This window comes from Ischnura elegans, chromosome 10 (genome assembly GCF_921293095.1).
Source record: "Ischnura elegans chromosome 10, ioIscEleg1.1, whole genome shotgun sequence".
NCBI lineage: Eukaryota > Metazoa > Arthropoda > Insecta > Odonata > Coenagrionidae > Ischnura > Ischnura elegans.
This window is the reverse complement of record NC_060255.1, coordinates 33,197,627-33,220,327: the sequence shown is the minus strand read 5'-3', so window position 1 is coordinate 33,220,327 and position 22,701 is coordinate 33,197,627. Positions and strand designations below refer to the sequence as shown.

The following is a 22,701-nucleotide window of genomic DNA, read 5'->3' as shown; positions in this document are numbered from 1 at the left end:
TAGCTGGGGAGGATCCTGGAGTCCTTTTTTTAGCCATATCGTATTTATCATTTTAAAGACGTTTCTTATTAATCTTTTACAATTTGATATGTATTATTTTATCAACGCATTCTATCGTTGTTTGCTCATTTCAAAATTTCTCTTTTGGTGAGTAAATGGAGTTAGAGGTATTGACAAATTATTATACAGCAAGAGACGTATTAAATGAAATCGTATCTATTACTCTCACAAAATGCACTCAATACTGTCTTACGACGACAGCAATGTATAAAGACAACCACAGCACACCATATGCGTATATTTTATTCAGTAGGGAAATTGATCCAGCGATGCTACTCAAAATGAGGAAACGAGTTTTGTGAACCTATCCGAGTCACCTGATCGTCTAACACTAACGAGGCTACAAAATCCCAAAAAAAGCTCTTTTACGTAGAGCTCCAAAATCATTAAGGGATATTCACCTCGAGGGAAATCTTTTTTTTTCGTGTTATTTTTTACTGACCCCTTTCCCAGGCAATTTTCTAAGGGCACCATTTTTTAGGAAAGCCACCTGTAAAAGTCAATGAACGATGTTCGCTTCTCCGCAATCTTTAGATAAAAAAAATTAAAGATAACCCGAAAGCACGCAGTATAGAGATTCGCGATTACGCTCGGTGGGATGGGGACATGCTGTACTGGAAAACCTTACATGCTAACCACTCTCCCGCGTGAAGTGAGGATAAAAAAATCTCCCCCTAGGATCACGTCTGCGTTAGCGGGGTTTTTAGCAGCCAGCCTTCCGGCCGTAAATAAAAACGCAGGGTTCCCTCACGTGCGATAATCTGCGCTCCCGCGGCAGGTCAAAGGGAGTAGGAGAGACTCGGACAGCTGAAGGATGCGGAGACGGGAGCGGTAGGGCAGATGTGCGAAGTCCCGTTCACAGCAACTTAACTTGGCGCAACTGAACTTAATATCATACACACCTGCTAGTGAAACCTTCCACCAACCACAGCTCCGACCGTGTTTCATTAATCATCAAACATTAAGTCCAATGATGAGAGGTTTCTATAATTCACAGGAATATCAATACGCATTACTACTTTTATTGATACAGTCAGATTTTGAGAGAAATTCGTGCTTTTTCTATCTAATGACTGCATTAAGTCGAGTTACGCCACTTCAAGATAGTAGCACAGAAGATATTAATTTTTTTAATGGACATAAAAACAATCTAAAATGATTTCACCATTGATGAGAGGTTTTTTACTGGGTTTAAAAGAATATTCCATTAATTTATCCGGTGAAGAGTCCTTGTTAACCAGTACACGCTCTTTTTAAGTTCACCAGAGCTTAAATTGATTATTTATGAACAAGATAAATTAATAGCGATTTATTTTAACCATAGAAAAAACCTCTCACCAATCGTGATGTTAATTTTCGATAGTTTATATGCCTACTGATAGACGAAAAGATCTTCTTAGCCACAGATTAATTTCTAGAGAAATCCCGGATTTGTTCAAATAATGACTAAAAATTGATGTTACATAATAAGTTGTTGACAACCATTCAATAGTTTTTATGCCTAAATATAGAAAAAAATATCTTTTTTCCAATGGTTTAAGGGAAATCCGGTATTTTCTCAAAAAATGACTGTAACAATTTACTTTTACACAATTTCAAGTTGTTGTGAACCAACAGACGCTATTTTGAGTTTTCGTGAAATCATAACCATTTTCCATAGTTTTTATGCCTATATATACACAAAAACATCTTCTTTGCCACTGATTAACTACAAGAAAAATCTGGGCTTTTCTCAAATAATGACTATATTAAGTGGCGTTACGCCAGTTTAAGTTGTTTTTAACCAACAGACGCTATCTTTAAATTTTCAACTCCATATCAACGCTAAGTTAAGTCAAGTCGTTGTGAACGCCAACACATAAAAATATTTTCTTCACCACTGATTAATTTAAAAAGGAATCCCGGATTTTCTCAAATATCGACTAATATAATTGACGTTACTATATTTTAAGTCGTTGTGAACCAAAAGATGCTGAATTTGAGTTTTCAACTCAATAAGCTACGCAAAATGAAGCAAAGTTAAGTTGTTTTGACGCATAGAGTGACTGCGAGGGAGAATGAGGGAAGGGGTATTCACGGTTTTTCCCTCGCGGGTGAGGTAATGCGCTTATGAATAAACGAGGTTAATTAGCAAGTGCGGCATGAAGTGGACACGGCGAGAGGAAAAGGGTATTGCTAAGGGGTTCTGTCGGGAAAGAGAAGGAGAGAGACGGGAAATACTGCGAGGCAGGGCCTTAGAAACGCCCCTGGAAGAACGGATCGATATGAAAGCACGGGGAAAGGAAAGCAGAGCAAGAGGAGGAGAAGGTTGCGATAAAGGAGAAAGGATACGAGGAAAGTGAGGGTGCGGTTGGGTTAAGAGATTTATAATTCCAGGGATAAGATATGAGTTTCTAGCTAAAAAAAGGATATTCCGCCATTACGATGGAAAAAAAGTGCTGAGGTGAACCTGTAGCCAAAAGATTTCTTAACCACATCCACTGAAACAAAAATCCCATGAAGGTTAAGAGCAAATTCTCAATCCAGGACGAGCCAGACCGCTAAAAGAATTATTATTAAAGTACTCCATCACCAGGACCGGTTTAAGCGGCATATATTTATTTATTTCCACAGATAACACAATTTTATAAAAAATCTACTAAAAGTAACAACAACTAGAACAAAAAAAAAAAACAAAAATTAAATTAATAACAAGTAATTCTTCAAAAAATGTACGCAAAATCAAATAACTCCAAGAAAATGTGGTCCAAAATCTGAAAACATCCCAAATTTTCTTCTGCATGAAGCTGGAGATTCATTAAAGAAATCCAAGTACGTACCACCATCACTACCTGTTCTAAGAAGTCGGGAGAGCCCACTGTGATATGCGTGGTACGTAGAAGAGAACCATTGGCGAAAGATGGTCATTCAACGATGATCCCTTGGCTCTGACAAGTCAATACCACCCAGGAGTATCGGATTGTCGATGTTTAAACAGTAGAATTACGTCAGCATGTTGGCGCATGCTGAATGGTGATGAGATAAAAACGACTCTCCAAATCGCTGGCTAGTGTAGTACGGAAGGTATAGCCAAGTCGGACGCCAAGCATTCTTGCGAATTTCGTTTGTAGGTCTTCAAGCAGACAAGTGTGGTTAAGTTGGCAGGGAGACCAGACAGACCCATACTCCAGTATCGGGCGTACCAAGGACTTTTACAGCTTGATCATGGGGAAAGGAGAGCTGAAGTTCACCGTGGATCTAAGTATGAATCCCAGAAGAGAGTTGGAACGTGCAACGATATGAGGAATGTGGTCAGAGGGACTGAGTAGAGGCGACAAAAGGACTCCAAGATCCTTAAACTTATTAACTCTTTTCAAAGAGACTTTTACTCTCTTTTATAGATGTAGATGCGCGCTAGCCCTTTCCTTTACATACATGCCTCCTTTGCAAGCGCAATTTTCTTCCTGAGGTATTTACTGCTGTCTATTTTCCTCTAATAGTCTGCAAAAATACTTGAAATGCTAAACCTGCTCAAGTGCAACCAATATACATCTTGATCTTCATATTACTTGCTCGAGATGCTTTACAAAACATAGAATTAAGGAAAAATCGAGCTAAAAAAGGCCAATAAAAATGAGAATTATGGGAGACTTTATTTCCGAATAAATAAACCCAAAAATTTTGAAATAGCCCCAAAGTAACCCGAGGTATTAGATTTTAGTGACATAGGCAAGGAAGGGATCAACGAAGTACTTTGGTTCATGAGAATGTAATTCACCCAGAATGAAGCAATTGATAATTCAAGAAAACTACATCAACAAAGATAAAGAATAATACCCAACGCATAAAACAAAAATGGCGAGAAGCCATATTTTGAATGAAGTAAAACTACACGATAATTAGCCAATACAAAGTCATATAAGTAAGCATTTCGCACAATCAGAATGTTTCTCAGATATTTTCATTGTGTCAACTTTACTCGAACATAGAACTCGTTACATGCCTATCCACTTCCAAGCGCACAAAACTTGGAGACTGTAACGCATGTCATAATATTCAACCTTTTTCGAACTCCGTATATATGTTTTTTTTCTACTAAAACAGAAACAATTGAATCCCTAAACAAACCAAGGGACGGATATACCCTATCCGATTTTTGTATCCAAACACCATCGTTATTTTTACGTATACCTCCAGGTGATAGCTTTTATTCCTTTTCTGCCAAATCCACGCACTGTTTCCATTTTTTAGCATTCATACTCGCTCATTTATTTATACACTGGTAGTTAATTGTTTTTAAGTGTTATTATACGGGATGCGATGTATAATTGCTTATTTGGATGTTTAAGTATCGTATTAAGTATGAAATGAAGACTTATGATTCGAGGGATAAGAAATTCTTTTAGTGTAATCCAAACTAATGAATATCAAGGCTGGTCAGATTCCTTTTTTCTTTGCTTTTAATATTTAATTTCACGTCCCCTATTATTGAACGCAGATAATTAATTATATAAAACGGCTGAGAAAAATGCGAAAGCAAAGCAAAAATATAAAAGTATACTAACCAAAGGCCAATATTATTTCCAATTTCCTCATTCGACGTGAAAACTGACCGACACTGTATTTATTTTTAAAAACAAGTTTAAAAGTTTGCTGAACACTTCAAGACCATTTTGGATTGTTAACACACACCTTTAGTTTAATAATCAAATATTTAATTAATCATAATTATTTTTGATAAATTTCAATATTTAATTAATCGGTGGTAATTTTATTTCTCGTATTTCACGTGAGTACTCCTAAAAATCTATTTAAATCATTGTTTTTTTGGGTGCAAGAAGCAGTTGACTTCTTATATGTATAAAAGAAAGTCGAAAATCGTGTTAGTTAGAACACTTATAACTCGAGAACGGCTGCACCGATTTCAATGAGATTTAGTTCTTTGGATTCGTCTCAGGCGGGGTTAACATATAGGCCATTAAAAAAGGATAATTTCACAAAAAAATTCATCTCTTTCCTATGGACATGCTTTTAGGAGTTATTGTAACACAACAATTGATAAGTCGGTCAAAACTACAAATTAAATAATTTGTTTTGGTTTTACCACTTTAATAACTGAATTTAGTAACAATATAACATTTTAATTACTAAATATATTCAAAATATTAATTAAATTGAAATTACATTTTTAAAATTTAATTCGAGCTGATTATAAGCCCAGCCGTGGCCCAGCTCGAGTTGACACTTCACTACCGTGTTTGTAAACAAATCTCCAAGCAATTGTTGACAAACGGTAATGTCCGTGTTCCTGTCGAGGAATCGAGTAGTTTTAACTCATTTCCTTGGAATGATTGCAAATTAGTTTCAGTGAGCTCATCAACAAAGAGTTCCAGAATATGATTGATCACCAAAAGAATCAAAGATGGTTGATTTAGCGAGCAAGAACGAAGATGTGGATGACTAAAACGAGGTAAATTCAAATAGTTCGTACTCTGCATGGATTCGAATCTTTTAAATGTGTAACAAACGAAGACGAAATCACCAACTATCTATCTGAATATTTTAAGTCCTTGGACGTACCTGGCTTACCAAGGCACGATTTACAGAAAAATGTAGTTTCTGTGCTCATGATCTTTCGAAGCCTAAACCAACCATAACTATCCAACGGAACGTCTTTGATCATTAAAAAAATTGGTGATGAATGTGATTCACGCAACTTTACTCAAAGGAAAATTCAAAGGTTAGGAAGTCCTCATTCCGTAGATTCCATGATCTCAACTCATATGCCCTTTTGAGCTTAAACGTATTCAATTTACAATTCGCGTTGCATTCGTGATAACGATTAAAAAATCGCATGGTCATTCTTTCAGTTTTTGTGTTGTTTGTGCTCATGTGCTAATGAAAACCCATGATTTTCTCACGGTCAATTTAGCGTGCTATGTTCACGAGTCGATAAACCATCCTCTGTATTTCTTCCTTCGCTTCAAGTGCGTAGCTAGGATAGGGGGTTTTGGGCGCAGCTAATACCACGGGTCTGTAGGGTATAGAAAACTCGCTAAGGTAAGCGGGAAGTGTGGGGGCACTTCCCCCAGACATTTTTTAAGATAAATGGTTCAAAATAGTGGGTTTTGTGGCTGTGTGAATAGTTAAATATGTTTTGTTTGTTAGTCATCCGTCCCCCTAATATTAATAACAAAATCTTTCATAAAAAAATTCTCTAAGCTCTTGGGGGGGGTTTATCCCCCAAAACCTCCCCTCGCTGCGTCACTGCTTTGCTTCGCTATATTTATTTAGCTTCATCCGCTTCATCTTGCGCCTGATAACAAAACAAAAACTGTTGTTTCTCAGAAGGTGCTTGACGCAAGACATTAAACCCGAATGTGTAGGGCTCACCGTGGTGCGTTTACGCATGCAGTACGTTTACGCAGTGCATTTTTTCCAAACAGAGATACTAAAACTGGCGCGCCTTAAGTCATTTAATGCGAATGCTGCTTCATAGGGTCTTTTCTTGCATGATTTTGAGCATCAGTCAAGCGTCGGTCTGGGCTCGTGTCAACCTGCCCCCTGAATGGGCCAAGTGTATGCAACAGACTTGGACCTAAAAACATTTTTTTACAGCTAATAACGCAAATAGCCAACAACTGAATGCGTATAATTTTTATTCCATGAACTGCTTTATTAAACCACAATGCCCAAAATTTCTTAAGCTAAAACGTAAGAAAATTTATTGAAAAAAATCCGCGTAAACGTGCTCCGATTCACACTATGAAGATTCAGTAAAGAAAATGTCTTTCTGACAAGCAATTTTGGTACTCATTTACGTATTTTTATATAACTTGTATCCTTATTCTATTATAATAAATTAAACATGATTAAAAACGATACAGCCGCTCTTGATTTATAAATGGTGTAAGTAAACTGTAAGTTCATTGATTGTTAGGCGGTACGAAGTTCGCCGGGTCAGCTAGTAGTATTATATGAGATAGATGTAACTACTTGATGAGCATTGATAGATATGAAGCCAAGTGGATGTGAGTACTCTCAGAAAATAAACCGTTGTTTTTTTGGGTGCAAGGAGCAGTTGATATGGTACTAGAAGAGTAAAATATTACTGATTGATGAGCATTGATTGGCATAAAGTAAAGTGAATGTGAGTACTCTTAAAAATCTGTAAAATAAATGGTTTTGTTGGGGGCAAAGAGCAGTTTATTTGATAACAGAAGAGTTAAGAGTTACTTATTAAAGAGCATAGATAGGCATGAAGCCAGGTGGATATGAGTACTCTAAAAATCCGCTTAAATTATTATTATTTTTTGAGCGGCAAGGAGCAGTTGATTTGGTATTAGAAGAGATAAATATTACTAATAGACAACCGCGGATCCAGAATGGGGAAAAGAAGGGGGTAAAGGAGCTCTCCGGAAATCCGAAAATACATGATTTTTATGTAGCATAGGTTATATACGGGCATTAAAAAAATACGCCGGAGTGAACGAATGCAGCGTTGCCACATCTTGCCAGCCAAACTTTGCTTTCTGATAACCGGCACTGCCCGGGGGCGGCCCCGTTTGGCAACATGACATAAATAATTGTTGGTCAGTGCTGATTTTCGGGTTCCTCAGCCGCGTTGGTTGTTTTTGGATGACAACAGTTTCGGGAGCCATCCTGCTCCCGTCTTCAGGTCGAAGGTGTCTGTAAATAAACTGTTGTCATCCAAAAACAATCAACGCGGCTGAGGAACCCGAAAATCAGCACTGACCATGAGCAACGCCGCGGAAACCTACGCCAGAATAAATAATTGTTATTAACATTCACAAATATCAATATTTTTATAGATTATGGATCATAGGCACTTTTCAAATAAATTAAGAAGTGTTTCTATAAGTTTTATTTTTTCTTTCGGGGTAAACTGTAGGACTAGTTAGTGTTTATGCCTTTTCGTTATTTTACAACAAAATATACGTTCTAAAAATAGGAAAAAGCCATTTCATTAATCTACATTAATGCTTGCAACTTACTGTGGAAGATGAATATTGTAGACGTTGTAGTTTTCCCTCGGTCGAGTTAAAAAGTTCATGAAGTTGACAAAACGGCTAATTTTATGGTGCGCGGAGTCATTTATTGCACTAATGTGTCTACATTTTTGAATGTTTCATAAAACAAAAAATAAATCAGATATGAGAATAAAATTTCCTTTAAAATGAAGTATTATTTATTGTTATGGCACGCACTGAAGTCCAGATATAAATTTGCAATGTACAGCGGCACACCATTTTGACGCCGACAATAATTGATGGACATTGATAAGCATGAAGCCAGGTGAATGTGACTGGTAACCTAGGTGTAATGCCGTAAAAAGCGCTGCACGCACGAATATCACAAAAAGGATCTTCAAGTCGGCCTCTAATGTGTTGTCATTCACCGCGTATTTAAATGGGTTTACAAAAGTCGCCACTCGTGTCGCCAAATGACCAATTAATCCGAGATTTTGGGGAAAATAAGGTATAATTAGGGCTATTAACCGACATTTATACACATGATGATATGATAAATCAAATTCATTACTTTTTGATGTTATTCCTAGCAATAAGAAACAGTATAATGCAGAATATTGGAAAAAATCGGATCGCATTGCACTCATCTCAACGCTGCGGATATTTTTGAAAATCGATTAAAATGCGACCGAAGTGGCAACAGAAATCATCCTTCTAAGGGATGACGTTGGGCCTCCTCTATGCAGTCCCGTTGGCTGAACGCATTGGTTGAGGGGAGGGTTAAGTAGGCAACCCGTTATTTGCGCCAGACCGCGCGGCGACGTAATCGAGAGGTGATAATGGCTGACAGAGCAAGTGAGTACGTGGTCGTAATCCACTCAATGGACCGACGCGACGGGGCTCCGCCGCCGAACACAAGTTGAACGACCCACTATGTGGCGGGGAAATGCCTCCAAAATGCCACACTCCGCACGCTGCTTGGGGAAACCACGTTCGAGGAATCCATTGACGGACCTCACGGGATCTAATAATCTATTTCATAATGTCCTAATAACTTTTAGTAACCTAAAGTAGTAACATATACTAAACTTTACCTATAGTAACCTACTAGATCGAGGTAAGACTTGACCAAAATCGTACAGCTCTACAGCTATCCTCGGCATGATATAAGTTAGGATATTTTCACCCAGTGTTCTTTTTGCTTAAAAAATAAGGTCTTAAGTGTTTGGCGCTTTCTCGGAAATTTGGAGTCAGCGGATAATATATTTACTATATATTTTCTTAAACTTTGAACGCTTAAGCGAAGGTTGTACAATTTTACCGCTCCTCATCGCGATGGAAATCGCAAGTTTTACTTCCGCAGCCAATCGTACGAAGGAGACGGAAGGTATGGATAGACGGAGTACTCAACGGTGAGGTAATGTCAAAAACAGTTTTAAAGGGTAGAATGTTAAGTAAACGAGGGAGAAGAAGAGGATAAGAAGAGCGAGAATAGGATTTTTAGATAGAATGCAAGGGAGTTGGCCTTACTGTGAATTTAAGAGGGAAGTACATGAAGGAATGTGAGACTGACAGAATGCTTCTTAAGTACTCGATGGAAACCTACCCTATCTCCTCCCACTTCAATTCATTTACTAAATATCGTGCTCCTATCCTATTTTTTTGCGGTTCTTTTTTCTTAATGGTACCGTAAAACTTTGCCCCAAATATTTTGACTCCTCACTTTATTTTTTGTTTAAATCGCTTGAAATATTTTTATTAATTTTTTATTTCTTTCCAGTTAGATTGTTGATATTTTACAGTTACTGAAAATCAACTTTTTAGATAAGTAATGTATTCAAAATATTTTTTTTTTGTTTTTTTAATGTCGTTGGAGCAAAGTCAGGCGGGAATCGGGTGACTTTTCCCCAACATTTTATTCCTATTGTAACACACACAAGAAAAGGTTTTTGGAGAAATGAAATATCATAGGAGTATTTTAAAGAGCTTATATGTTATAAAGTATCAACTTTAAGACTTGGCCACTCATACTCATAATTTTTTTTATATTTAGAGGGTATTTTACTACCTACACCAAAAATGAACGAAAATAAATTGTAAGGACATGGGAGGGCGAAAGGAAAACAGAAAACTCAAATTCAACAGTAACTTTACGATAAAACATTGAACATCTCCATGAAATGAGAAACTATGTGCCTTTTCTCTAAGAATATGTCAGGGGTAAAGTCATTACGGATTTCTCTGAAAAGGTACGTTGTCCCAGAAACTTGCTAATATAATCCTTCGTGATTGATGTGAACAAAAATATGATTTATGCAGCTGATCTATGGTGAATTTTGAGTAAAAAAATACATAACTCAACTTCTGGAAGCGTCTAGGAGGCCGACAATCAGCAACTTTTTACATATTAACTTTAGTACCACAAAAACACCCTCCTCACAAAATCTACAGCACCCTTCACTAGAACATGCAAGACTACTGGAAAAACCTTTTAATGTCTTGCAGTGTTGCCAAAGAATCCAAGAAAAATAAAATAAACCTCCAAATTTACCACATAGTATCCATTTCTATGAAATGAAACATTGTGGACGGGGTGGGGAAAAGTCAGGCCGCTTGGGGTAAAGTCAGGCCGTTTTACGGTAGGTATTTAAATGATATTTTGTAGTTTGAAATCAACGTAAAACAGTGAAATAAGAAATGATTACTAAACATCGAGAACACAGCTATGTCTACTCGTATTACATAATTTAATTCCTTCCAATGCATCATATTTCTATTACTCATTACTCCTGTTTGAGGCTACCATCCAAAATAATAATATATTATGCTTCACATATAGTGTAGCTCACTTTGTGTTACCTTGGTAATCTATTTTAACAAAGCTCATGTGCGTACATGAAAAATAACAACTAAAATAGTATTTATAATTCATTTACATCAATGTTTTATAACAGTATTTGCTCTACACTTTCTTTAGTGAGAAGCCAAGAATTTGCACTTAGCAAAAAAATTTTCAAAGACTTAAAAATAAAGCATGACTGGGGTAACAATTTAAAAACCTTTGGTCCTACATACAAATAACAACTTTCAAACAAAGTCAAAATTGGTTGCGGTAAGGGCACATTTCTTTCACTTCTCATTCGCATTTCATAAAATATGAGTTCCTTATGTACATTATGGATGTTTTAACATTGTCACACTTTCAATATAGATATATTGTTCCCCTGAATTGTGCTAAAATTTTGAAAATATGATGACAAGCTACACTCGTCACAGCGCGATTTGACATCGGAAGTTTACGACGAGCTAGACTCGTAATTTCAGGGCAATGGGTTAATCGGAATAATACTTTAATAATAAGCTATGAAATTGATGAGAAGAAAGGTGCGCTTCAATAAATGAATAGAGTGGGTGGATCCAGTTGACCAATTTGGTATTTCACCAGCGAGGAGCCCGGACAAATGGTCCGCGTCTCGCTCCCTCCTCAGTTTTCGCCTCTCATAAAACAAGTTTAAAGTAATCCAATTACAAGGGCGGCCATCAATCATGGCATCTATTCATTCGAACAGATTGTAGATGGGGTTTCCGAAGGTCAGCATCAGATTTAATAGGCAGATGAGAAGCCTTAGAGGAAATTTCACTGAAAGGTAAAGCGAGGTAAAATTACCACCGCTTAAATAATAGGCTTGTGACGGAGGAAGGCTGGTGAGGTTATAGGATTGGTCCGCGTTAATTGAGAAAAAAAATGAAGGGTTCCTTGAGATTTATCAACTTTTAAAAATTTTTTACTTCACAAGGTTACGGAGAGGAGATGAATTTTGCTCATATCCCACAAAGTAGGTATGACTCGATTACCCCCATTAACCAGAAAAATTTAAGGGAAACAAAATCCCTTCTCCCCTTCATTAATTTACCGATCATTTTCATCCTTGTATCCTCTTCTTTTTATTTATATTGGTCAAAATATAAACGGAAAAAACGTATGCTCTTTGTCAATAAATGCAAGATAATAAAAAAAATTATTTGGGAAAATTAAAGGAAATAAAATTATTTACTCACACATCGTAAACTACTTCTAATTCCACTAATGGTATAGCAGATGATTAATAAAAAGATTAAAATAATGCACAGTCATTACCATTCAATTCAGAAGAGCATTTTATAAGTTCTACCATACGATGAGATGCGAACAAGAATCTTTTTCCAAACCCAAAATCATTTACACGCTGTTCTCAAACTAATTTAGATCTTTCTTGTTACTCGGCGTTGTTACTCCACCTTTTTAGAGAATCTGCTAAATGCGGAACACCACTGCATGTGGGTAGTTATGGATTTAAAAATACTCTGTAATCACAAAACTATTAAATAAGAGGCCCTTGTGAAAGAGTTGGATTAAGAAAGAAATACTGGTGAAGTAGCTAACGAGGTTTGAAGACTTAATTTTTAACATTCCTTTGCAAAAATGAAAAATAACCACTTCCGCCTCTCAGTCCCTTTGAATAAATATTCAACACCCTCTTTCTTACGCCTTCTTCATAAGAATTGGCCGAGTCCTTTAATTATGGGCTAAACTTTCTACCTATCTTCATTATCTTTACTACGATATTATCACTGTATCCTCTCACTCTCAACCTCGTAATTGTTACTTTTTTAGCCCCAGTCAAAATTTTAATGCCGGTTTTAGACTTTAACTTCTCTGTTCAATAAGCCTTTGATTGCCTTCTTTGTCTTTAGATCCAACTTTCTTCAAAATTTATCTCATAATGCGCACCACAACGAAAGCCTTCCCTCGCCTCACTGGCAGTGGAAGCTTCGTCGCGCTCCAATTCAACCGACTTATTCAGCTGCTAGACTTCTTTCGTTCCCTCACAAAGCTCTTCCAATTCCTTGATTAGCATTTTCTTTATTTCCTGCGTTTAAAATACGCGGTGACAACGGGCGACGTTACCTCACCCTCCTCTACAGCGCACGCAGAGCTGTCGAGATTTTTAGTCCCTCGCCATTCGCATTGAGTCGTGTTACTCAGAAGAGTTTTTTTTACATTTTTTTTAAAGGGACCCATCACCTCATTCTACCATTTTAACGAGCTTAAACTTTAATTTAAAATAAATCACTCAACGCATTCGAATCTCTGACATTCTAGTTACAAGAGAAAAAGTTACTTATTCCTTTCAATAGAGTACTTGCATCCGCGAAGTATTTCCTTAACATTTATTTCAGTGGATGGTATCAATTTTAGCCAAGTTAATTTTTCCTTTAACTTTAAATAAGAAGATTTTTCATTGTTCATACTTTAAACTGATGCTAGAACGCTTTGCGAATGCCATTGGTTCTTCGCAACGTGACGTCAACTTGCATTATATTTAAATGATAAGTCAATAAAATACTGCATTTACGATGACTTTCACAACTGCCCAAATGCGATGACAGAGATGCCTATGTTTTCAAGGAGTCTTATCAGCTCATAACACCATTTTATCGGCCTCAAACTTTAATTTAAAATAAATATCAAACTTTTTCGGATATATGACAAGGTTACAAGGAAGACAAACTTGCTTTTTCCTTTGGTTAATTGTTACTTTCAATGGAGTACTTGCTTCCGGGATGTATTTTCATAAAATTTATTCCAGTGGGTGGCATTATTTTAAGCCCAGTTAATTTGATTTCTAACTTTAAATTAGAAGTGTTTTTACATCGTTAACACTGCTGCCTGAACGCCCAGTCATTGGTCCTTCACACGGAGACATCATCTGGCATACCACTGAAATGATTAGTTAAAATATCTGCACACAAAAATGATCTTCACAGCAGCCCAAATGGGATGACAGAGATGGAATTCATTCGAGCAACTATTATCTACTTTCCATTTTGATAAGCCAACGATTGTTTTGCGCGCTTACGGAAACCTTTCCCAGGGTAAAAATACTCGTACTAGAACACCGCGGAACAAAATAATATTCTCTCCAGGTTCTCCTGCGTGTAATTTCCTTCAATTAATTACTTCCCACCATTGTGAAGATTTTTTTAAACTTACTATTCCTTCATTCGAATACGGTTTCATCGAATACTCCGAATCAACAATTCTTTTCATATTCTAAAGAGAATTCAGAACCGCTAGTTACAAAAAAATATAAATAAAAAAAGGCCAAAAAAGAGAGTTATATCCGTGCTACGTGCGCAATCTGACGCCGCATATTGAACAAAGATGGAGGTCGTGCCTTTCAGTCCAATTAAAATTCCTTATATTTAAGTAATTAGTATTAAATGAATGATGTCTCCTTTGGCCAAAATTTTTGAAAACGAAGCATTTTTGGCTGGTGCAGATTTTAAAAATGCAGTTCACCAAAGTTTGCAAGTACTCTATTAGAGCCCCTATCCAATTCTCAGCAAAGGTCATCCATATTCTAGCTGATAATTTTAATACTGGTATTACTAGGATATAGTGGAAATACAGCAAATAAAATAAATATAAAAATTATATATGACCTCTTTGCATAACTTTTATTAAAAATTCTTCAATGTGGTGGAGTGGGCTTCCCGCCATAGTAAGGATTGAACAGATCGATTGTTGGCATTGATGCATAAGTTTAGTCTCCCAAATCAAAAGAGAAAATCGATACTCCTGCCCTCTCCTAACCTCCTCCCCTAGGGATGCTTACGTACTAAACCGTCCCCTGAGTTCTTTGCACTCCATTATATTTGAGTAGGTGGTAGTTCATCTCAGTTTACTTTCAAAACCTATGATCCAGACAAGAAAAAAATCCCGAAGGTTTCTAATATCGTAGATTGGAATTTCAGCACCGAAGAGAAAAATGGAGGGAAGACTGGGCAAACAAGAGCGAGTCACAACTCAGGTAATGAGAATCTTGTGGTGAGAGGACACAGATAGTAAATGAAAAAGGTGAAGGGAGATTAAGGTCGGTATAAAGTTAAAATCGGAGAAAAGAAGGTATAGGAAGCCCTCTGATGAGTTATAGACAGCCAAGTACTGAACGTTTAGCGCTGGACACCGCCGCTGTGGTAGGTCAGCGTGTGCCTTGTTATTTATCTTTCTTAAATGAAGTATTATCCCTAAAATTATTTTGTAAGTGGAAGAGGAGGTATATGTCTACAATATATTAAAAATTAGGAAAAACGACGAGATAGGTACACACAAAAAAATCAATTGGACATTATAATTTGATATAAACTTCATTAAATTAAAAAGTTTTATAAAATAATTCACTGATTGTATTTCTTTATACCATTACCAATTTTTTATAAGGAAGGTTACCTTTACAACATTTAAAAATGAGGAAAAAGTAAGGGATAGCTACGTCGAAAATGGGTTTGAAAATTATAGATTGTTATTAGAACTATATACTGTAGTTGTTAGAAAATTACAGAACTTTATTTAATTATTTTAATTTTGTAAAATAATTCATTTATTAGAAATGATTAGTCAAGAAATGCAAGTGAAACAAGGGTAGAAGAAAAAATTCAAGAAATATAAAATGAGTCATTACGTGTACCTACTCTTATATTAGCTTAGGAGTGCGTGCGAAGGGAATGGGAAACTTGCAGCCAGAGGATTCTTGGCCGTGGGGAGAGCAACAGCGAACCCTGGAGGCCCACCACCAGCTTCCTGAAAAGTTTAGTGGTCACGGAGGATCCTCGGGAATTTTCGCTCCCTCGGAGAACGGTTTGCGGCGGGGAGAATCGCCCGGAGTTTAATGGTGGCATCAATAACGCGCGAGAAGAGAGGAACAACGACACTCGAGAAACCAAAGATCGGAGAATCGTATTCACTTTTAGCCTCGAAACTTCCTCGAGGTGTGGCAAGATCTTGAGCTTCTCAGACACGAATATTACAATAGAGGACTCTCCAATCGGCCTTTGGATGTGTTGTCACCACTACAATTAACTTTACTAAATCAAGCATTACAATACGTTCATTTATAATAGGTAACAAACAACTAAAAAAGTACTTGCAAATACATATAGTAAGCTATAAAATTGTTAAAAATGAGTAATTTAAGTAATACGTTTGAACGTTCGGGTGTTCAATCATGATTTTTAATAACTTTATAATAACTTGATCCACCTGTTTATTTAAACGATGGCATCTTGTAATTGATTTTCAACCCACTTGCCACTGTCGGATTAGATTTAAATTTTGCATACTTGTTTGCTTATGATAAAAACACAATTTTCAACGATCAATCCTTTAAACATTTGTTTCACAGTGCTCCAATTAGCCAACAAAATTTCAGTACAGAAAAATAGTTCGAAATTTTCTCAGGAGACGGCGTTAGCTATACAATTTTTCGCTAGAATTTATTCTAGTTTAATCAATTACACGATTATTCGCCACTAAAAATGGAAATAAAAATGTCATGAAGAGATCAAAAATACGCTTTTACCAAAAACAGTTTAAATGCACTAAAAGTAAAAAAAATAAGATGAGCTTTTCATTACTCGTAGAATAAAACGTGGGTGCTGATTAGGTTTACATATTAATATTGCGAGCCGATCCCCACTCACCTATCAGACTCCTCAATACTCATATCAAATAAACCTAATTAGCAAACTCCATTTTATTCCCCTAGTGATAAAAAAGCTTGTTTATTACTTCTAAGAAATTTAATACTATTTTGAAAAAAAAAGGTTTTTTTTAAATCTCTCTTATTTTACTTTTACTCATCTGTGTGTACTCTTGAGGAGTTTTTCCCCGCCATAATATCCCTAGTTTCCCTGGCATTTCCATATTTTTTTAGCGACTTACCTAATACAAGCGTCGGCCAGCTCTCCATTCTTGAGGTTAGGCCCTTGAGGAAGATTTGATGAAGGAATAATACAGTCTCGCTGTTGAGGAATATTGAGTTGACGTCCTCATGGGAACAGGGTGGTTTCTTTGAGCTGGCGGCCATCTTGAAAGGCCTCAGGAAGCAGGACACGAGGACCTCCATCTGCTCCATGTATTCTTCTTCAGCCTCCACCATCCTGAAGACCAGACTAATAGGGAATAGAGAGGAGACAATTAATACATAGAAACATACTCCACCCCATTTCCATCTGGACGGCAATACGGAACGGGATTTGATCGGTATGATCCGTGGTTGGAGCTATTGACTTCTATCCCAAGTGTCAAAGTTAAATTATTCTTGGCATATGAATTTGACGATGAAAGGTGATTTATAGAGAATCATGTTTAAAGAAATCTTCACTAGAGGTTATCTAGAGTTCTATTCGAATATCTTTGCGACTGAGAAGCAACCCGAAGGCTTAAGTTAAATTGTCACTGGCATATGAATTTGACGATGGAAGGCGAAATACAGTGGAGCATGCTCAAAAAAATCTTCACTATAGGTAATCTGGAGTTTATTTCAAATATCTTTGCGACTGAGAGGAAGGCCCAAGAGGGTGAGGGCGGAGGACATGCGATTCCCTGAAAAACAACCAAAATACAATAGACGGAGCCTAGCCTCCGGGAAATTCAGCCGCTTTCAGACCTCCGAGGTGTGGCCTTCGAAAGTGAGTTAGCAGTGTTGCCAAGTTGGTAGAGGGTTTTCGAGACCGTCTTTCGTTTCCATTCACTGACAAAGTTCTTTGAGGAAACGTGGCAACACCCGTCCCTCTCTCACCCTATCCCATATCCCTAGTGTCGCAGGTCCGTTCTACTGCCGCGACGCCACACGAAACATTCCGAGCCTGCGCGACTGGGTCAGGCGCAAAGATATTTGAAAATGATTATAGTGTCCTCACATCTTCCGCCAAACGCCTATTGGAACGGATATGTAGGTGTAGATGAACACTTTCGCGCTATCTTCCAGAGAAAACGCAATAAAGTACCTTCTCTTGAAATGACATGAAAGTGTTGAAACTCATGCGGGCTAAGCGGTAGAAAAATATGAAGAATTAGACAAAGTTTCTTCTAAGTTAAACTAAGTATTCAAGTAACTCACCACAGAAAATGTATATGCACGGAAATTAATGATGATGTAAGGACTTGTGCAAATTAATTGAAAAAATAATTAATTACGCTGTTTTTTTGCGAGGGTCTGAGGAGTGTCACGTCTTTCCGCGGCCCCTTGGTATAATTCCATGCCACTGCTTGAGCAAGCGGCTTTGAAATATTCTTGAATAATCAGTAAAACATAGGGAGTTGTTCGAAAAAAATGAAAACTTGCAGAAGAGAGCCACCTTAGCAATTATCATATTTCAATTTTTCGTGGAATTAAGGGGGGCTGCTCTCACCGCCTCCTCCAATACCCCACACCTGCGTCTACTAAGTGCTTTTTATGAAGCAAAGGCGTAGCAGCTTATACTTAAAAAAAGTATTCTACCGATCAAGGTAGGTTTACTTATGATACTTGGAAGAATTCTGGGAGCCTCCCATTCCATCACGCACTTCCCTCTCCAATTCACTATAAGGCCTACTCTTTCTCAGTCTATCTAAAAATCCTATTATTTTCCTTCCTCCCCCTCGTTTACCTAACAATATACCCTCTAACACTTTTTTTTAAACATCCCCTCCCCGTTAAGTACTCCCTCCATCCATACCTTCTGTCTCCTCCGTATCTCATCTAAAAGCTGCATCTCCTCACCCGCTATGTACAGCACTTCGTCGTTCCTCCTCCTCTCCGTCTACTTCACCTTCTCCATTCTTCGCCACACCCACATCTCGAATGCCTTCAGTTTTCTCTCGTCCTCCTTCCTAAGTGTCCACGTTTCTGCACCGTGAAGCGCTACACTCCAGATCAGACTCTTCATTAGCCTTTTCTTTAAATTCTTACATAGCGAACCTCTCAGAAGCTCCTTCCTGTTCATGAACGCCACCTTTGCTAATGCGATTCTCTCCATAATCTCCTTACTACTGTATCCGCTTTCCTACAACGTACTGCCTAAATAGCTGAACTGCACAACCTGCTCAAGTTTTTCACCACCCATCTTTATCTTTAGTCTCATATTCCTCGCTTGCGATATTTTACAAAACCACATAACCTTGGTCTTCTTGTGATGAATCCTCATCCCACACTCCTCGCAACGCTCGTTTAACGCATCCACTAGATCCTGAAGCTTGTAGTTAGTAATAGAAAAATTTCGTTACCATAGATAAAGAAACAGAAAAATTCGTTTCCTGACCGAATTCAAGAGCCAAAATTCTAATGACGACAAGAAATTATGAAAATCGGGCGAAAATTTCAGCGTTTCTAAAAAATAATTTTAAACTTATCAGATTTTATTAGAATACGACGTAAGGGTCCCAGATTCGTACTCGGAGGAGATCATCGGACACCCCCAATGAAAATCCTCTAAGTGCGATGTGGCCTAGGGAAAGGTACGGCACCCGAAGAGAGAATGGAAAGGGTGGTGTGAACAGTGACAAACATGGTGAGCATCAGAGTAAACTAATAGTTGAGATACAGAGGAGACGGTGGGTTTGTAGGACGAGTAGTATATATTAGCGGGAAGCGTATTTAAAAACCCTGAATGTGTGAATATATGGAATCACATGCTTTTGGCTTAGTCCGGGGTGAGCATTATCCTCACCTATCCAAAATAACCTTCAGGTTGAATCACTGAGTAGTACTTGAAGTGAAAAGCAAAACTAGGATGATTTTGTTTTCCTCGTAACGCATATTTCTCCTCCACTCACCGCATTATTATAATGAACGTCGTCTTTGGGTCTGAGTGAACGGCTCCATTTCGACAAACATGAGTCATTTGCTATAGAAAGGGAATCGCTAGGGGCAAGCGCTCTCGGCGTTTGAAGCGTAATAATTGTCTAAATCTTGAGCGGAGGTGAATAAATAAACAGCTCAAGATGGGAGTTCTCTGACACGTTAATGTATTCCTTTGACGGTTTCATATCGCTGAGCCGAGTACGTTTACTTTAGTAAGCGAGTGGCACAGAAAGGATATTGTGGAACGGAAAGCGTTGATAGCCGAGGCGGTGAAGTATTCTCTGAGAGGCTGACGACCGCTGAACAGGAAAGAGGAGTTTGTTTGACCTGCACCTACCTGCACCTTTAGTTAAGGTATCGACCACTTGCTAAGAACAATGTAATCCCTATCTTAAAACTGCTCAACTGTAAAGTATTAAGCCAATGGAAGTCGATGCCAGAAACGAAGTACTTGCTATTTTCACGAAGATATGTAATTATTGCCAGCTACTGACGTGTATGTTATGAATGTAATAGAAAACCCTCAATAACTCCACACATAAAGTTGTCATGGAAAAAACCAATAATGGATTGTTGTTTATGTTTGGGGACGAAAGAGATAGAACACGGAAGTTTATATAATTTTTTGTACTTAAAAAGATAAAGGGGAAGAATAAAGGGTAAATTTTTACAAGAGGTACAATCCGGATTTCGCCTTCAAACCTTCACTTTCCTGTAGTATTTTTGCCTCCTGATTAACGTGGTGACATTCATTCCTGGCGGAAATTAATAGTTTTCGAGATATTTTAACTTTTATGGATAGCGATTTTCGGGTTCTGCGCATGCGCGGCCATATTGGAATGGCGGTAAATGAGTTTCTCGGAACATGTTTGAAATTGTAAACAAGAGAAAAATATCCCTAGTGATGGTCCAATACATAACAAAGTGGGAGGTAGAAGTGGATAAATCACTTTCTGGGCACATGTACGGGCTGGTCAACTAGAAAAAAATATCCTTCGAGCTGGTCCAGTTGGTAAAGTGGGTAAATCACTTTCCGGGCACATGTACGAGTTGGTCAACTAGAAAAAAATATCCTTCGAGCTGGTCCAGTTGGTAGGGTGGGAGGTAGAAGTGGGTAAAATGTTTTGCGCATGCGCAGAAGGTGAAGTGCGTAAAGTAAAGGGTGAGTAAGTGAAGATCGTAAATGGCGGCGCATGCGCAGAACCCGAAAATCGCTATCCATAAAAGTTAAAATATCTCGAAAACTATTAATTTCCGCCAAGAATGAATGTCACCACGTTAATCAGGAGGCAAAAATACTACAGGAAAGTGAAGGGTTGAAGGCGAAATCCGGATTGTACCCCTTGTAAAATAATACCGAATAAAGAAAGTAAACAAAACTGTAAGTAGTGATAAGATAATTAATTCTATTGCTACAATACGATACTACTTGTACAGCGACTAAAAAATAAGATTTCCGTTTTCTAAGAAATTCATGTAGAGAACATAGCCTTCATGCGGTACAAATCTATTGCACTTAACAAATAGACTGTGCAGTAGGAATGTAAGGAATAATAACTTTGCTATTTCCACATGGTGATATATTGATACCGACCATGGTTTCGTTGCAGCGTAACAATGTCAAGGTGAAGAATTACAGGTAATTGACAAGTATATATAGCAGAAAGTTGGGCAGGGAAATTTCTTGGAGCTGTTGGTTAGGGAGAGGTAACCCAGCCAGTGTTGTAGTTGGGTCGGTACGGGCCGGTACGGCGTACCCCCTAAAATCCAAACTCGTTATAAGCGTACCGGTTAAAATACCTTCGCGGCCGGATATATAATACATGTTTAGCTGTTGGAATTTTTGGTGAGTACCGCTTAATTTTTTTCCAACTACAGCGCTGACCCCAGCTCCAAACCCAACCCTTACTTCCCCCTAACCAGCAGCTCCAGCAAATTTCCCTACCCAACCTTCTGCTATACATATATGTCAATTACCTGTAATTCTTCACCTTGACAATGTTACACTGTAACGAAAACATGGTCGGTCTCAATAAATTACCATGTGGAAATAGCAAAGTTATTATTCCTTCTATTCCTGAGATAAAGGATTTCCACAAAGTTACGCCCGCTACTTTCAATTAATTAATTAATAGGCTATGCACGTACAGTGTTAAAAGGTGGTCCATTGAAAATTTCGCTGAAGTATTGGAACTGGCTGGGCAGTAAAATAATTGTGGAATTGTGTAAAGTACATTTTTACAGGTATAGAGGGGATTTTCGAGGTAAAATACATAGAAAAAATATTGTATGGCATTTTAAAATATGGCATTTGAAAAATCCACATTTTTACGCAGTCAAAGCCCTTCTACTAGTTTACGTAACTTTGTAAATAAATGAAAAAAAGAGTTTCATTACCAGAGTAAAAATGATAAAAATGAAATTTTGGCATGTGATAATTATACTTTTCGAGTTATTAACATATGAACGCTGAAATGAAAGTTAATAAACGTTGGTTACATTATATTGGCGCAAAGGACAGATGAAATAGCAGGGAAAAAATTACTTTAAAATGGAAAGTATGAATTGATTACTGCATCCTTATTTCACTTTTTAACCACGATGGATACCGTCTAAAATGGGAAACATAATTCTTTTGAATAACAAACGGGAAAAGCATTTTTGATTAATACCACAGTCGCAAATGTTTTGTCAAATATCTTAATTATAACTACTCGAGGATAAAGCTGCCGCTGCAGTATTTAGAATACGCAGTATTGCGTTGAAAAAGGGAAAGGGTAAGTTTGACCTGCGGCAACGTGATTGGAACTATATTTTTAAATATGTATGTCCCGTTTTTTCCCTGGGCTAATGACCTTAAAAATTTAGGTGCCGTACTTGGCTGAGATGACTAGGCTGATGAGAGACTTGACGAAGCACCATACTTATGAAAGGGCATTGTCGTTAAGTATACAGGGAATAAAAGTGCAACGCCTGAAATTTTTGTTTTGATGACATAATAGCTA

General features: G+C 37.5%; 1 protein-coding gene across 4 annotated transcripts in view; it reads right to left on the bottom strand.

The window, feature by feature from the left end:
* LOC124166353 (ras-specific guanine nucleotide-releasing factor 2-like) overlaps positions 1-22,701 on the bottom strand; it is a 590,936-nt gene that overhangs the window by 89,597 nt on the left and 478,638 nt on the right. For all 4 annotated transcript variants that reach the window (XM_046543819.1, XM_046543821.1, XM_046543822.1 and 1 more), the window contains exon 6: positions 16,795-17,024. In XM_046543819.1, the coding sequence (XP_046399775.1) occupies positions 16,795-17,024 (230 nt within the window). The remainder of the gene's footprint in view (positions 1-16,794; positions 17,025-22,701) is intronic.